The sequence below is a fragment of the Dromaius novaehollandiae genome, chromosome 1, assembly GCF_036370855.1.
Source record: "Dromaius novaehollandiae isolate bDroNov1 chromosome 1, bDroNov1.hap1, whole genome shotgun sequence".
In the NCBI taxonomy this organism is placed as follows: domain Eukaryota; kingdom Metazoa; phylum Chordata; class Aves; order Casuariiformes; family Dromaiidae; genus Dromaius; species Dromaius novaehollandiae.
In genome coordinates, this window is record NC_088098.1 from 163,420,349 (window position 1) to 163,438,246 (window position 17,898).

Here is a 17,898-nt window from a genome sequence, read left to right on the forward strand (position 1 = left end):
AGTAGCAGCTCTTACTGTGTCTGCAAAGTTTACATCTTTCTGTCTATCCTTCATGTTTTAACTGTGCCAAAATATGGGATAGTCTTTGGTGAGACAAGGGGAGGAAAAAAAAAAGAAATCATTTTTTCATCTTTGAATTTTAACAGTATATGAGAAATGTCATGTTAGTGCAGTGACTAACTATTCATAGAAATCACTGCATCCATAAGTTTTATAAGTAAAAAAATAATTCTCTCTTATGAGAATACATTTATGGCTACATTTTACTACAAGGCTGTTGAACAGAGCTCTGTGGGTAGGCATGAAGTATAGAAACTGAAAAGAAACCAAAGGTAAGTTATGCATTTTAACTGAGGTATCTTGAATTGTACATTTACAACCCTGTTCAAAGCTGGTTAAAGTAAAAAGTAAACTTTACAGGCCCAAGTTCTGTAAAGAAGGTAAATCAGCCTGGGCGTTTATGTTCTGGAATGAATTCTGGCTAGGCATAAGGTTCCATACCAGATCCCCTTTGTAAAAAAGCAGTGCCATGTTCACTGCATCACTTGTCATGTATACTAAGTACGGCACTAAATATATTTGTAAGATCAAGGAGTTAATTCATGTCTGTATGTTGATTCAGATAGCCAAAAAGTTAAATGAAATTGTTTGGCAGTGGTGGTGTGTGTGGGTTTGTGTTTTGTTTTTTTTTTTCTTTTTCCTCTTTAGTAAGCTTGCATATCTTTAATCACTTGCCTCACTACTGTTAGTCTCAGTAACCTCAGCTATTTTTCATCTCTCTTTCTTTTTCCTATTCAGAGTTGCATATTTTTGGCAGGTTTTTCCAGCTAAGTTACAATCTCTTCGGGTCAGGGACTGTTTGTATAAAGGCCATTAAAGTGCTTTTAAACCTTTAAAAAAAGATTTAAACACTTACTTCATCTAGATATATATATATTTTTACTTATGTATTTGTTGGCTTAATCAGAGGGCAGGCCTGATAGCAACCCCTAAGAGCTGCCCACATAAAAATAATCATAGAAATGCTTCCTTTAGTTGGTATGAACTTGACTGTCCTATAAAGTCCAAAGGGTCTTAAGGAAGTTAGGTGTCTTTTAAGGTGACTGAGATTTTGTTACGCAGTTTTCTTAGGGTCCTCTGAAAATACCAGCTAAATTTACTCAGTGTTGTAGTCAGCTGTTGTTCCTACTCCTGCTTTAAGCTCTGTGGGAACATTGTTGATGTAAACTTCATTGTTCAGTGGGTGGCTTATAGTTTAACATGTTATGGTTAAAATGCATATCCATCTCTAGCTCTATGTAATTAGTTAATTAAACACACTATCCTGATTTGAGAAAAGTTCAGCAATTATAATAGTATAAAAGTCAGAGTTTCATCAGGAAATACAAGGAATTAAGAATCCAAGGTATTCGGTAGTATTTTATGATCATTAACAGAGATATTCCTAAGTGGCCAGTATTTTGGATGCTACATATTTGAGGGCCCATCAAAGGCTTATTTTCAGTATCTACGTCTCACTTTGATTTGAGATACATCTGCAGAGGCTGAACATCACTGAACTGGGCTTACAGGTGATTCAGGATGAGCACCCCCAAATTCTGAACTCTTAGTTGAAAATTGTACCTATAAACTGACTGAATATATTGGAGGATGAAGTACACTTCAGGGTTTTTAAATATCTCTAAATTATGTTGATAAATCTTAAAGGTTTTTTTGGCGTTAGTTTCTGGCCCTCTTAATTCTTCAGTGAGCTCATTACGTTTTAACAGAGTTGAATTTCTTCTTTAGTTTCTAGTGAATTTAAGTAACTTCATGTGATGGCCTTTCATTTTGATTTCTTCCCCTGTGTTGGACTGGAAAAAAAATTTTGTTTTGTTTCTGGAGAACACTGTGAACATGTGAACTATCTGCAGCTGCACTTGAAAAAGGGCAGTGATTTATTGAGGAAAACTGAATTGCAAAACCTTTTTCCTCCCCAAAATCAACAGCTTGACTGAGTTTAAATAACTGACTTTTCATATCCTTTCATCACACACAAAGACCTAATCCTGAGACTACTTGAGCCACCAATGTAGGCTGTGGCTGAGACCACCACTGAATGTGCCATTCCCTTCTCACCACACACAAAACACATTGACTGCAGCTTTATGAAGTGAAAATGCTGAAGAAAAGGAAAATGTGAAGGAGGTGTCCACAGTCATTTCTTTTTTTTTAAAAAAAAAAAATAGCTGCTGCATCTGGATATTAGGAACAAAAAGTGCCTCAGACTGGAATAATAGCTGGGGTCACTTGCTTTCATATGTGCAAAAGAGTGGAACTGCCGTTACTTGTTTCAGTACCACTGACCCCTGCATTTTATTGTGTGAAGATGTCAGGGAAAGTGTGTAGAAGGAATTCCAGTATCTTTTAGTTTAACAATGACTTTGTTATTCTGTGATTTCTGTGAGAGGTGGGGGTTTTGGTTGGGGATGTGTTCAAGTTTTGTATGTATGCGTGTGTGAGATAGTTTTAAGAGATGTTTGTGTTAGTTAAAGAATAGTTCTTTCTGTGTCTGTGTTTGTATTGTGTGTGCTTAAAATATGATCGGTAAATACATTGCAATAAAATAACCAATAGAGGGATCTGTGTTAAATGTCAGTGTGTTTTCTTCAGCCTGGTGTATAGAGAAAGCCTGTATCTTGAAGACATCCTTTGGGTTCCTTTCTGATGCTTTCTGATCATTTTGAGTGACAACTGTAGTCCAAGATTGTGCAGCTCTGCTGAGGTTTAGATAGAGAAAGAAAAAAAGTTGCCTGATGGCACCTGACCATTAAAGTGTCCCTGAACTTTCTCTGCATGCAGTTAATATTCTAGCTGCGCATTCCCAAATATACTACAGGGAATCTGCTAGTACATAACAAAAGACTGATTAACACTTAAAGGAAAATAATAGAGGCATATATTTTTTTCATAGGCCACTTTTGAGCTATAATTTCAGAAAAAGTTGAAATGATCGTTATGTTAAAAAAAACCTTTACTTTCTTGTACTCTAGTCATTTGATATTTATATGTGCTTTCAGTTTTGCTTTTTTCTTTGAATTATGAAGGGATTATATGTTCTAAAAAAAACCCACCCACCTTGGCCAAACACCACCCCCCAAAAGGAGTAAGGGGTGTGCGGGGGAAGGAGGGTTGGGATGCACTTGTGTCTTTAAGACTAAAATGCTGGAGCTGTGAGTTTAGCACAGACACTTCTCTAAATAATGCAGTTCTTCACTGACCTTTTATTCCTCTCTCTTTGAATGCCTTGATTGTTAAATCTCAGTAACCAATTAGTCTTCCTGATGGTGACCAGCAGTGGAGAAAATATATGCTGAAGCTATTGCTGGTCTTTACTCTGTAGCTGTCGTCATATTCCTTTTAATTTAAGAATGGCTGTCTTGCATATGAATTGCTTATTTGCTGAGGTTGTTTGTGTGTATGTATATATATATATGATAAAACATGTGAAGTCTCTAGTCCTTGCTAATAGGCTGGTTCCTATTTATACAGAGACTTCAAATTTTTAGAGAAGGCTAAAGGTCCGTTCTCACTGTATCAGTCATATGTAATCCAACGCAATGCTTTCCCTCACCCCAGTTTTTTTTCCTGTTTACAGTAGTGTGTATAATCTTTATAAAAATCAGTATGTATGTCATTCTCCATATATTTGTGTCAAGGCAACAGGTGTCATTGCAGTAACAAAACTAACTGTGTATGAAAATAAAACATAATTTTAAAATGTTTTAGGGCTGTTATTTACTTAGTTTTGGCCCTATCAAAAAATCTTGTAGAAGTAACACTGTATCTAACATGGGAAATAATATAAAATAATTCTGAGAAATATGATTTTATTACCTTTATCTCATCTTGCTTTCTTGTGTTTCTCTCATCCCTTTTCTCCTTTCCATATTTTTCTTGACTCTTTTTCTTTTAGCTTGTATACTTCTCCATTTACACAGCAAATGTAGATCTCATTTTTGTTAGAAGCCTATTTCTTCCATTTTCACAATGCAATGTGGTGTAGACTAATTTTTTGAATATAGTACTCCTCAGAAGAGCAATCATCTAGAGCATGTAAGTCTTGTGAGATGCAGTCTTTCTCTTCCTTTCCTTAAAATTTTCATCAGGTTGTGGCTTAGTGCCAGGAAGGTGACAATCTAGTTTTCATCACGGTATTTTGGTGTACCTGACTGAAACCAATAGGTATAAAATTTGGATCAGGTTTAAAGCAAGTCTTCTCCAAATTAGTTTCTCTGTTTTCTTTATTAGATTATTCTCAACTACATTTTCATTTACTGAAAATCAATACTGTTGTATTTATGGATATAAATATTGTTGTATAGTTGTATTGTTATACGGTAAAATCGTACAATGGAAGTCCATTGATGTCCCAGTTCTGTACGATCTGGAGGTTCCTGCCCTCAGGGTAGAATTAGTAAAAGTCCCGAGATTCTGTTCATCTGAGGTTCTTTGTATCTATTGAAAGGTTTTTTTTTGTTTTTTTGTTTTTGTTTTTCATTTTTCTTAGTGTGAAAGACATCAAAGAAATGCTGTAAGTGAACTTATGTTTTACAGTTTTCTCATTATGATATTTTAAGACCTTTGAAGATCATTAACATTTCTAACACTCCACAGTAGCTAAAAATCTTTTAATTCTACTGTCAGTCAAAGAGTGTAGCAATCCTGTTCTAAATGGTGATAAGTACAAATCTTCTAGATTGCCTTAAACTATTGATATACTATAGATAGGATGTGTGCTTACAAACAAAGAAGGATTTCACTGTTTGGCAAAAGGACTGGAGATTTCACTTTGGATTCAAGAGGGAGGCAGGAAGAAACTTTGAGGTAATTTAAATTACTAAGCTATATTACTGGTGTGTGTGTTAAATCATTATGTATGCATAATGCCCCAAATAAACATGTGGAACAGGAAATTATCTCTAGCAAAAAAGACTGTATCTCATAAAAATGTGCTGCTAGGGTTATATGTGCATCTCATGCAGAACATGAGAACTTTCTTCTTGCTTTTCACAAGATCTGGAATTGATACTGTGGTTGACTGGTGAACTCCGCAGCTGAATTAAAAACTCCAGATGAATTTGTTGTTTAAAAGATATGTGCTGCAGTGTGGGCAGTCTGCTAAAGTAAAAAAATGAGAGCTCATCTGGGAACTGAATGTCAGATGTCTTAAGGAAGCTTATACCTGTCTGTCTTATGTTATGTGATAATTTTGTGTCATTTAAACATGTTAATTAGTTTGGATTACACTCTTGAGATTGTAAAAATTTGTGTGTTAGGAAATTCTCTTTCATGGTCTAGACAATGGCTGTTTCTATCCTGTAGAAAACCAGTATGCTAAGTGATTGCATTTTCCTCTGCAGTCACGTCCCTAAATCTTTTGTTTGTTTGTTTTTGTACTGAGTTTGAACAAGCAGAGCTCACTTATTATGAATGTTGATCGTGTCGTGCTAAAAGAATTGTTTTAGATCTTCCTTTCTAAAAATTGCTAGGCTAAAAATAAGAACGTGCTGGCTTTGATACCTGATTCAATTGTCCCTCCTGCAGTTGATCATAATAGCCTGCTACTGAGGGGTAAAGAGTTAGTTATCTTGCCAGATTGAAATTTGGGTTTTGGGGTCAGGCTTAGTATATGTTGTTTGTTGTGGTATGTGTGTGTGGGTTCATGGTTTGTCATCAATACACTTTCAAAAGGTGGTCTTTATGGTCTTGTATTTGTAACAAATCATGAACGTGCATTTACTACAGTAAGTAATGTTTATTGTCTGCTGAGAAGGTTTCTTTTTGCTTGTCCAGATACTTTTGGGATGTGGATCTGCAGGAAATGGCTGAATTGGATGAAAGACATGGCAGTGGTGTTCAGAGGCCCACGTGGATTAGTTAGAAAACAGTTGCTGAATGCGTCAGACCACTGCTAAGCTCCTTGGAGCTGCGTGATTACTGAAGAGCGTGTAGTTCTGAAGAGTTATGCAAGTCAGGAATTTATTTTAAGTAGCAGAATAGTATTTTATAGCACCGTCAGGGTTGCAATGCTCTGGAGAACCTGGGAAAAAAAATCAAAGGCAGACTAATAGACTTTTTTTTTTTTTTTTTTTTTTTTGGCATGTCTTCTAGGAAAGAGGGCTACCAGAAAAGAACAGAAGGTATTTTTATTTCTGATGATAGCTAATTCTGTAGTGCTTAATATTTTTCATAGTTTTGACTTAACTAAGGCAGAGGGGCCACTGTTGAACTTGTAGAAATTTGAGTAGTACTTCATTCCACCTAAAAATAAACATATGAACAGCATATTTTTAAATAGCAAGAACAAACAGTAAAAAAGTTTAAAAGCTTGTAATTATTTAAGGCTGAAGAGCTGTATTACTGGGGAACTGATACCCTTTTTAACAGAACAGCTTAATGACTCAAATGTAGCACAAAGCTTTTAAGGTTGCTGGAAGACCCAAAATTGACTTTTGGCCAAACAATTAGACTTGGTTGAGCAGAAAAGCTCACACAGTTAAAGCTGAGGTGTTTTTGGAGGGGAAAGGGGGTTGCTCTTACATTATGGCCATGAGTCAGATACCTGAGGTAGATAAGTTCATGTAGCTGAAAGCCAGAGTTTGTAAAACTACAACATACGGAGCAGTAGCATCTGTGGTAAGCCAAATTTTGCCTGGCATTTGGAAGAATTGGAAGAATGTGCATAGCATGGACAAAAAGGGTATGATAACATCATCATTAGCTCAGAGGAATTCCTTGCAGGAACAGTGGAGAGTATTTTAGCAAATAGTTGAATGTACTGGAACATAAGAATGCTGAATTAACGCCATACTGGGTAACAGCAGTGGTCGATCTAGCCCAGTACTCTTTCTCCAGCGGTGGCAATAGGAGATGCTGTTTAAGGAGAGCATGTGAGCCTGGCCGCTTTCTGTGGGCCATTCCCCTTTTACTCTCCCAGCATCCACAACCTTGTACTGGGAATGCTGGAAGGTCCATCCCTTCCCAGCACTTTAGTACCCATTTTTCACATCCTTCTGTATGTGCTTGTAACATCTGCCTCCTGCAAGCTAGTAGCCTGAAAGCAATGGAACATTTGTTGATTTTTGTTCTCTGTGTCTGAGAATACAGGTCCCCTACTGTGGAGTAAAATACAGTAATTATCACTGAAAGAAAAGCTGCTTTCAGAAGAGTCATAAGAAAGATATGGCTGAGGACAAGTATTGGTGAGCCAGTCCATGCTGAAGAGAGAAAGTTCTAACTATATGAGCAAAGAACGAAATGAGAAATATGCCACTTGTAGTACTAAGGCAGCAGCCTTGCAAATGCAGTAGTACTAAAGAAAAAGTACCTGTTATTGAATGAAAAATGAGTGAGACCTTTGATTTCGTTGGAGTCCATGCTCAGTGGAGCAGTATGGGACTAATACAGCTGAAGAGGAATTTTGGAAATGGCTTCTAAGGGATAGTAGGAGAGCAAAAATTGTCCAGCTATCCTTTAGTTTTCTCTAAAAAGTATCGATTGTAAGTGCATTACCCAGGGAATCTTGGAGCAAGGGGACATCCAACAAAGTGACCACACTTGCTGGTATTGGAGTGGGGGTCTTAAAGCCCTTCTTTGCGTATGATCACAAACCCCCTAAGTTATTATGCAGAAAGGAGATACTTTCCACCATCTGAGACGAGGAGAAACTCTGGGAGAGCAGGCTGGTGCCAGGCATTTTTCTATGTTGTCCCAGACAGGTTCTGGCATGAGCTGTCGAGGAAATGTATGTCTGCATGTTTTTTCCCTCTCTCCCTGAAAAATGTTGGTTCCTCAACTACTGTGTAAAATGTGCTTGGCTTCCAGGGTGCTTCGCAGGAAGATGTAATATATTTGTCATGGTACAAATGGAATAGTAGTTTAAGTGAATAGTTTTCATATATGTACGTTTTTTCCTTTGGGAAAATAACAATGTAGGAGCATAGCCAGCGACTAAATGCAGGCTTTTTTAAAAAAGGGGAGAAAAACCCAGAAGAGTTGGGTAACAAAACCTAGAAATTTTGCATAAAGGAAATAACAACAGAAGAGAGCAATTAAATCATTTTTACAGGGAGATCAGAGTAAAGGTAGCTTCAAGAAGAGAAAATCTCCTTTTTAATATATATATATCGTCACTGTAAAGTTGTTCCTTGCCACCAGATGACTGAGAATGGTTTTTGTGCAGAAGTGTTTACTGGGCACAAGGTGCAAGTAGTAGCAAAGAATTTGAGAAAATCAAGTTAGAAGTGCTGCCCCAGAGTTTTTACTGCTTGTAAATAGAAAGCTGTTGTCTGCAGTCTTTTATGAGAATAAGTATTGACTCTGTTCTTTTTAATATTGGGTCATAACTGGCAGCAATGGCGTCTGTGTAGTGGATGTGAACAGACACTGTATGTAGATATGCATAAATAGAGGCTGCAGCTTTGGCTGTAGTAAAAGCTTGTGTTTTCACAAAGATCTGTATTAGCTGGAACTAACTTATTGCCATGGCCAAAGGGCCCTGACAACTAACTGCTCACATGAATGGAGGTAATTTATTCTTAAAAAGAAAATAACTTATGTATGATGTAGCAATTCCATGCAAAATTGTGGAAGGATGAACATCTTGAGTGTCTGACAATCACAAAGGCCAGGGCTTGATTACGGATCTGTTTATAAAGCTTCAATATCTGGAAGTCTTAGACAACATAAGTACTGTGATTTTTTTATTATTATTGTTATTATTTATTTATTTATTTATTTTTGAGAGCTGCTATTGAGGCTGAGACCTGCATAAGATAGTTAAGCCTCTTGGCACAGGGTGCCTGGAAAACCTAATTCTAGCCGTTGTGGGGTAAAAGACTTGTGATGTTAGGATGCTGTTCAGATATGAGGGAAGAATGGTGGCAGTGCCAATGTATTAAAGACAAACCTTTTTTATAATGAAGTCACTCGTTAAAGAACAGCTGGATGCAATTCATCGTGGTCTCAAACAAATCTTAAGGCTTCTCACTTATGGTAAAATGTGTGCCAAGTTAAATGAAAGAGCATGTTGGTGGCACAGAAAGCATTTGCCCTGAGGGGCTAAGGATATGCTGGTTTACTAGGAAAACCAGTGATCCAGAAAGACTATCTTATAGAGACAAGATTAAGCAGAAGGTACAAGCATTAAAGATGTGATTGTGAGTTTCATATATATTTTCGGGGTTAATCTGATAGTCACGTGCTGCAGTGATGTGTGGATTTAGTCAGGTAACCTCTTGTCCGCTAATTGGTAACAACAGGTTTCTGAGGAAGAGAGGGTGACTCATAGGAGCATAACATGAACTTGCTGGGTTTTGGGCTTTTGGAACTGGCACTATTTAGTTCTGACTCTTCTTTCATCCATCTTATCTGGAATTAAAATTTTCATTTCTTTTCTGTCTGCACCTCCCTCCCCCCACTCCCCTCCTTCAGTGTCTCGCTTGTCTGGTCTTTATATTTTCAAGCATGCACATTTTCCTAAAGCTAAATTAATACTGACTGGAGGGCTGTTGCTTCAGTCATGAATTGCTATCATTGGTTGCCTCAGGAAAGGACCGTGACTGAGAGGTCTTTTAAATACAGGATTTACACGCAACACTTTTTTTCCTCTACCCGTAAGTCTTCATTGCTTTTCTGTCAAGACAAATCTCTTTCTGGCAGTTTGATGCAAGTAGTAGTATGAACAGCCATAGTCCTGTTGGTTTTTTTTTTTTAGCCTGATTCGACAAAGACTGCATGTATTTTATAGCAAAAAAAAAAAAGGGGGTAGTTTTAAAGACAAGACTGCAGACCTCAACTCCAGTTGCTTTAACTGACTAAAACAAAATAGGGCTGTGTACTAGGTACTAGGTTTGTTGTACAAAGGTAATGAGTTTCTATCTGTATGTCTTCTGAGAAAATGCAAAAACCTACGGTGTGGTCAGATATGCTGTGCTGGATGGAGCTGATCTAAGTGAAGTGTTTTCCACTCTGATCTGCTCATCACAATGTTTCCTCTTCAGGGAAGGTTGTCTTCTGCTGTGCCGGTATAACCAAACGCATGTATAGCTGTTCTTTAACAGAGCTGTGTGACAGAGTCTGTCCAAACAATCTGATTTGAAATCAGATGTTTCAAAAAAATTGGAAAAAAAAGTTCATGGAAAAGGAAAATGTTTTCAGAATTGGATTAGGAATTGATTGTATGTGCAGTTATTTGGCAGAGCCAACAAAGAAATAATTTTAGTTATGTGGAAGGGGGGAGGAGGAAGCATGATGCCAAGCATGTAGAGACAGAGTGGGGTTTTGTATTTTCTTGGCCTGGCTTTACTTCAGACAGCAGAGCATGACCGAGAGTGCCCCAACATAATGCAGTTAAGGTTACAAACTTGAAATGCAGGATATGCACTATTGTTATATTGAATTAGCATGGCGATATGGTAGTGTTCGTGAACTGATATAATCCTGGTATGTACGTAGTGGGGTACAGAGTGTAGGAGCTGGAGGAAGGTGTGTTTTACTTCTGCTTAAATATCAGTAAGCACAGTACTGGAACACTGCAGCTCTTGGGTGGGATTTGACTGCAGATTCAGTCATCAAAATTCAGGTGTCTACTTGCAGAACTTTAGACGTGTACTTCACTGTAATCAGAGCGTGACTAGTCAATACCTAGACCTAGTAGACCAGAGAAATAGTCAACTATCTGGTCATTGGACAGCCACTTACAGGTTAGCTAAATCACTTTCTGAACTCAGCTGAATAGGATAGGGGCTTAGCCATGTAGATCATATGTATCACAGAATCACAGAACGTTTGAGATTGGAAGGGACCTCTGGAGATCATCCAGTCCAACCCCCCTGCTCAAGCAGGGTCACCTAGAGCAGGCTGCCCAGGACCCTGTCCAGATGGCTTTTGAATATCCCCAAGGAAGGAGACTCCACAGCTTCTCTGGGCAACCTGTTCCAGTGCTCTGTTACCCTCACAGTAAAGAAATTTTTCCTCATGTTCAGACAGAATTTCATGTGTTTCAGTTTGCACCCGTTGCCTCTTGTAGATTCCTCTGTTTAGATTTCTGAGCCTCCCATGCTTGGAACTCCACTTGTTCCATTAGAGATCCTGCCTGGACTCTAGCTGTGAGTCCAGAATGGTGTGGTTCCTGCAGTACTGGTCCTACATCATAGTTGTCAAACCCATGCAGATAACTTGGCATCATAAATCATACTAGGCACTTATGAAGACAGGCCACTGAATGGTACTCCTTATGTGTAAATTTTTTAAAAGATGCTGAAAAAAATTAGAAGATCCCTTAAAAAACAGCAACACTTCTTTCTGAATGATGAAGAAAATGGAAAACCTTAAAGATCTGAATCTGTCCAGCTCATTAGAAAGAAGATGGAGAGATGATTGATAGGTTCTTTCCTGAGGAGCTGAAGAACTGAAAGGGTGAAAGACTTTTAAATCCACAGTAAGTGATTGGAAGCATAAACCAGAAATATTCAAACTGGAAAAAAGACTTAAGAAGTGAGGGTACATACCCATTGGAACAAAGTGCCAAAGGATCTGAGAGATTCTTAATGTCATCACATCAAGACCATGTGCCTTTTTCAAAGAAGTACTTTAGTCAGACATGAAATATTGAGTTCAGGATATAACTGATATGGAATGGCTGTGATCTGTAGGATGGAAGAGTAAATATTCTTCTGAAATATCTTAAATTCTGCTTCTGCCTTTTAGTTCCATTGGCTTTGTTGAATGACTTAATATGGCATATGATTTGTCATAAGATATGTAACAATATATAAATGATATATAGCTTATGCAACAAAGAGAAAGGCTTACAGCTAGTGATTTGTAATTGTGATGTTTCCAGATTTTTGTGATTGTTTTGTTATCATTTCTTTACTTCACGTTAAATGCTTTTCTGTTGTGTGGTTATGGTACAGAAATACCTTGTTCTTCCTATACCAAGACCTATTTGAGATAAAAACTCCAGGATATCACTCACAGCACCTACAAGAATTACAAAGATACAGATCACCAAAAGATGAAGGGGAGGCACATGTTTCACAAGTGAATGTGCTGATCAGAGCATTTGCTTCCATAGAGGCTTATAGGAAGCTATACTTGGTCTAGAGGGGATTGCAGCAAGTCAGTAAGAGAGGAGTGATTTTTCCTGAGGAAAGATAAGCCACAGTCAATTGAGTGACTGACTGAAGTATGAGGCAAACTTCTTGCGACTCTGGCAAGCAAAAGGATGACCCCAAAACAAACAGCACATAAGTTTCTGTCCTCTAGACAGAGTATGGGTAGAGTACGTAGTCTAAGGACCAGTCTGTGAGTGGGGGATTCATCTTTTTTCAGGGAAACTGAAGCAAATTTGGATACAGACGTGGGACGATACTGTGGCTCTGTTTGGAAGCAAACACTTTGTTTGATTTCACCTTCTATCTTGGTCTCTTCTCTTCAGTATTGGTAGCTTGTGCCTCTGTTGTCTTCCATGTAAGCTGGCCTTGTTTGCATTACTGTGCAGGTTGCTATAAACTGTAATTAATCAGTTCCTATTTTTAAAATTTGGCTACTGTGTTTTCTGCACAGTCATCACAAAAGACCTTTAAATGCTAAAAATAAGAAATACAAAAAAAGATACTGTTTTATAGGCGATATTTCTTTATATAGGGAAACTTTCTATTGTGCTTAGTTTTTTGATACAATTATCAACTGTAGCCTAGTTCTGCTAGCCAAGGTCTAGCTATCCAGCCCCAAGCATTTCTTGGTGTGCAAACTGAATCTGTAGCTTGCTACTTGACTCCAGAGAAGAGGGTAATCAGACTGCTCATTATCATCAGCCTGCTGATTATCTCTGGTCGTCCTGCTTACATGCGGTGAATCTGCTAGAAGTTCAGACAGTCTTAAACTGTAGAGGTTAGTTGTCTGTTGTGAAACTCAGGAATTAGAACCTTTGACTTACACAATAACTACATGATTACAGTCTGCAAATAGTTGTGTCTGGCTTTCAGACTACTTCATTAAGAGTTAATTTATATGCAAGTTTGGTTTTCCAAAAAAACAACACACATGACTGATCCACCCTATCATAAATTTTTGTAATGATAAGGTGGTGCAGGCTCATCTAAAATTCCTTCCGAAGGCGGTGTCAGATTTTTACTGTAGTCATCCTAACTATCCTTTCCTTCTCTGTATTTTCATCGTAGTAAGGCACTGTTTACATGAGCTGGATCCTCATAGTTCTACTCCCACTCCCACCCCCACTGGCACTTTGCAACATGTTGTAGTTTATCATCACTAACACTTCAGTTTGAATTTTTCTTTTTTTAAGAAAAAGCTTTTCCTCATAATTCTTTTCATTGAAGCAGCTTTCCTCAATGCTTCACCTCAGGTTTGCAGCTGATGGTATAAGGAGGCAGAAGTGCTTCAGAGACTGCTTTTTTTGACTGCCTAGGAATCAGACAATTTAGCTTGCAGTCCATCAGAGGTGACTGAGGGAGAAAGAGAAGGGGGGAGGCTTATAAAACAGATTTAGGAGTGAGTTGTCAGAAGTAAGGAGCAGACTTCGATCTGTTTGCTGTTGAGGATGGAGGTGAGGGAGCCTTGAGAGCTTAACTAGTGTGGGGGTGGCGGGCAGGCTGGGCAGAGAGTAAGTGGAGCTGGGAGAAGCAGTGGTCTAGCCCAGAGAAAGTTTGTAGGTGGTAGGGAATTTTTATTTCCCTTCTTCTCATCCCTTCTCATGATAAAAATGAAATACTCCTGTAAGATTTTAAAGAATGCATGGAGAAGGGCTGACAGCAGTGCTGGTGAGGAATCAAGGTGTTTCCTTTTGCTTTGTACCACATGCATAACTGATCCAAGTGAAATACTGTGCACTTTCGCTGCCACCTTACCTCCCTGTGATGAAATCTAGGCAAAATGCTTGCAATCTACTGTATGCATCTAGAAAGTCAAACAATATAATCCGATCAATAACTTTACCCACAGATGAGCAATGGAGTAGTCAGATGGCTTCCTTCAGAGCTCCTACGCCATACCTACCCTGTAGCTATTTTCCTCAGCTGAGCGTCCATCATTAGGAGACCCTCCAATGTGCTTTCAGGGTCTGTGAGGTGCAAAGGCTGTTGTGTTGGTAAATCTTCCATCGGGAGTTAGGATCTTGCCTAGAGCTGCGTGCTGACTCATGCAGTTGTAACGTGCAAGGTGTGCGGGTTTGCTGTTTGGTCAGGTGAAACTAGGGTGAAGTCAGAGAAAACTCAAGAAAAAACAGATGTGAACGGTTATGCTCAGTTCTGGCTTTAAGAGAGTGTATGGGTGGGCTACTAGCAGCGTAACAGGAAATGCATTCTGTTTCATAGGCAGTACCATTGAAAGTGTTTGAAAATCCAGGTAGCTCAATCAAGTAGTCAGTATCCATTCTTAGCTGACATGTTGCTTAGCTTTTCCAACTAGATCCGTAGGTGACAGGATGGAAGCTTTTTAGCTATAAGACAGATGTTCTCAGGCCCCGGTGGTTGCTTACGCATTTTTTGGCATTCAAAGATTAAGCAACCACAAAATTCAGCTGGAATCTGTGTATGCATTATGATGAAGAAGGTGGCTCCTATCTAGCCCATAAAAAGGAGGCATTTTTTAAAAAGTGTTATTTCTAAGAAAATTTGTTAATTAATATCATATAGGAATTTAGTGTTGAGCTGGAATTTCTGTTGTCTGGTTGTTATACATGGTGGGTTTCTTTGTATGGGTTCTTTTTTGTGTGTGCGGGTTTTTTGCTTATTTGTTTGTTTAGTTTATGAGCAAATGGCAGGACCCGCATTCCAGTTTGCCAGGGAAAAAAAACAAGTTAGTGTTCTGAAAGGATCTAGGAGTTTGTGTGCAGATGCTTTTGTGTGCTTTTCATAATGTATTCAAACTGGAAGTTTGATGGGAAGGCTGTAAATTGGTCTGCAAGAAATGTGAGATTTAGTTCAGAAAGTTGGGCCAGGATCCACTGTTCAACAAGATTTTCTTCACCATCATATCAAGTTTTCTAAGAGTAAATTCAGGTTTAGTCTAGCTGTTCATCTCTTGTTTTTCAGTGAAACTGGTGAAACTAGCCTCTTAGGCTAGTTTTAAGGCTTATCTTGCAATGTTTGATTTTTTTTTCCCCCCTAATCATAACATTTGACAATTACTATCCTTTGCGAAGAGAAAACTTACTTTCTCTGGTGTCAAGTTTTCTTTTTATATGAGACAGAGTGATTCTTAGTAGAAAGCTACAAGTCTCTGTTGAACACCCGTTTAACTCTTAACCTGGAGTGAAAAAACACCTTACTAATTCATCGGATGGCTTGGGACCATTAAAGATTACTCATCTATCTCATTAATCAGCATTCTATTATTTTGTTACAGTAGTCATAGAAATAGCACACAAAGCAAGATGCCCATTTTAAGTCAACCAATTTTGTAATGACATCTCTTAACTCTTAACAAATAATGCAAAAGAAAACCATAAACTGCACAATTAGTCAAATTAGCTATTGCTGTAAATTCTTCAAATTGCGTAAAAATACATGCAGTTCAAATGTTACACAATGCATCCACTCTTAAATGTTTAGACATAACTACCAAATCTAAATGTATCAATAGTATTAAATAGTGTTGTACTCATTCTAAATTAAATTCTTCTGGCAAAGAATTTTTTTTTTGTTTCTGTTGTGTTGCAGACTCTCCTACAGATTTTTGGTGTGGTAGCTGTGGCTGTGGCAGTGATTCCTTGGATACTAATCCCCTTAATTCCACTATTTATTCTTTTCGTTTTTCTTCGACGATATTTCTTAGACACTTCAAGAGATATTAAACGTCTGGAATCCACAAGTATGTAGTTTGGCATTTGATGTTAGCTTGAACCCTGCTTATGATTATGTTAAATGCTAACGTTTTATAGACAATCATTGATTAGTTTTTATTTCACTTCACAAATAAATTCCTTATTGCCTTGGGTCTCAACTAGTGAAATACATGCTTAACTCCTGTTTTTACATGATGATAAATCCTCGTTATGTCAGTTTAACTGTGTAAGTCAAATTAGTTAAGAGCTTGTTTAACTTGCTGGCCTTTGGGACCTTACATGCACATATTAATGATATTTCTGACCTAATCTGACTCTTGTGCTTGGCTTTAGCTTGACTATGATATGAATTATTAAGCATCTTGAATAACAAAATGGGTGTCTCATGTCATTAATAAAGCTCAAAAAATTTCTTGGGTGACAACTATTGTTAAAAAATGTAAGACATTTTGGTATAAATTAATCTGCCTGGCTGTCCGAATGATTCTAATTGAGCAAAAGGACTTTGGTTAAAGATATCACATATTTATTCTAAAAGGATGCAGTACAGTAACTTGTATGGTTAAATATAAATTAGTAGGATTAAAGATTAGCATAGTACAAAAAGAATTAAATGTTGCCCTTGAGCTATTGCTAAGTTACTCTCATTTCCCTTTGTAGCTCGAAGTCCAGTGTTCTCCCACTTGTCGTCATCCCTCCAGGGACTTTGGACTATTCGGGCTTTGAAAGCAGAGGAAAGATTTCAAAAATTATTTGATGCACACCAAGACCTCCACTCAGGTTTGTGATGAATTGACATGAAAAATCCAATACTTTGCTCTGTAGGAGGGAAATATCTTACGCCCTCAGTGATATGTATATAATGTATATTAAAATCAGTAGGAGCTGTGCGTTTGTCTCTTTAGGGTAAAATTTCTCTATTAGAACAAAAAAGTTATTATCTGTCTAGATTTTGAGAGTTTACTTTGGGCTGTAATATAATTTCAGATACCCATGCATATGCTTTAACAATGTCTAAGATAAACATTTTAAAGTATGCCTGATAAGAATATTTAAAGAATTATTTTTGATATTTTCCTGGATTTTGTCTTTTTTTTAAAAAAAAGAAAAGGTGATAAACAAGCTAAGCTATATTATGAAGCATTTAATATCAAGTAGTGTGCTAGAAGTAGGCAAAGGTATTTAATATAAATCATCTTTCTGGAAAAGTTTTGTAAATCTCTTACCTTTTTTTATTTTGAGCAACTTTTAGAGCTCAAGTGAATATACAGTATTAGCATGAGCAGGAGGAGTAAATTATTAGTATTCTGCAAAACTAATATAAAAACTAATATAGCAAAACTAATATAGTTTAGATTTGTACTGTGACTCCTTACTCTATCAATTAAATTTCTAACTAACCGAAAATGTTACAGCTCTCTATTACAATGTTCTTCAAGGTGCTGCAGAAGTTCTAGACCGATGAACAAGAATGCAAACTTGTGATTTTGTATTTGAGTTCTTGAGTTTTCCTTTGTCGTAAGATATGCAGGTATATCCTACAGCTTTTTTTTTTTTTTTTTCAATTGATACACTTTTAAAGTTTCAGGCCAGAATAGACCAGCCGATCTTGTCTGAAGTGTTGTTTATCATAAGTCATAGAATTTTGCACGCTTGTATCTGTGATGAGTGCGATGGCTTGTTAGTGGGTAAAATATTTATTCCAGGGAGGCACATCAAGATTTGAATTCCCCTTTTCTTAGTATTTTCAAGCCATTACCTATCTGGTCAAATCAATTTGATATTAGCTGATTGTGAAGGAAAACAAAGTTGCTTTCTAAGTTTTGTATGAAAAGATATCGTTAGTGGATAAACTACATATACAAGTTTCATCACAGAAAGAGGAATGTGACCTTTAAAATAAATCTTTTTTGTATTTTATGGTCAGATCTAAGGTACATAAGCATGCCCTCTTTTCAGTGTATTTTATGCATCTAATTCTACTAAAATGGTTCATAACACCCCTGCTGCACAGTTCAGGAGCATGCTTTTGAGATCAAATTTAG

General features: G+C 37.4%; 1 protein-coding gene across 3 annotated transcripts in view; it reads left to right on the forward strand.

The window, feature by feature from the left end:
- The window catches only part of ABCC4 (ATP binding cassette subfamily C member 4 (PEL blood group)), a 154,894-nt gene that overhangs the window by 88,715 nt on the left and 48,281 nt on the right, over positions 1-17,898 (forward strand). For all 3 annotated transcript variants that reach the window (XM_026119446.2, XM_026119447.2, XM_064504656.1), the window contains exons 21-22: positions 15,729-15,879; positions 16,514-16,633. In XM_026119446.2, the coding sequence (XP_025975231.1) occupies positions 15,729-15,879; positions 16,514-16,633 (271 nt within the window). The remainder of the gene's footprint in view (positions 1-15,728; positions 15,880-16,513; positions 16,634-17,898) is intronic.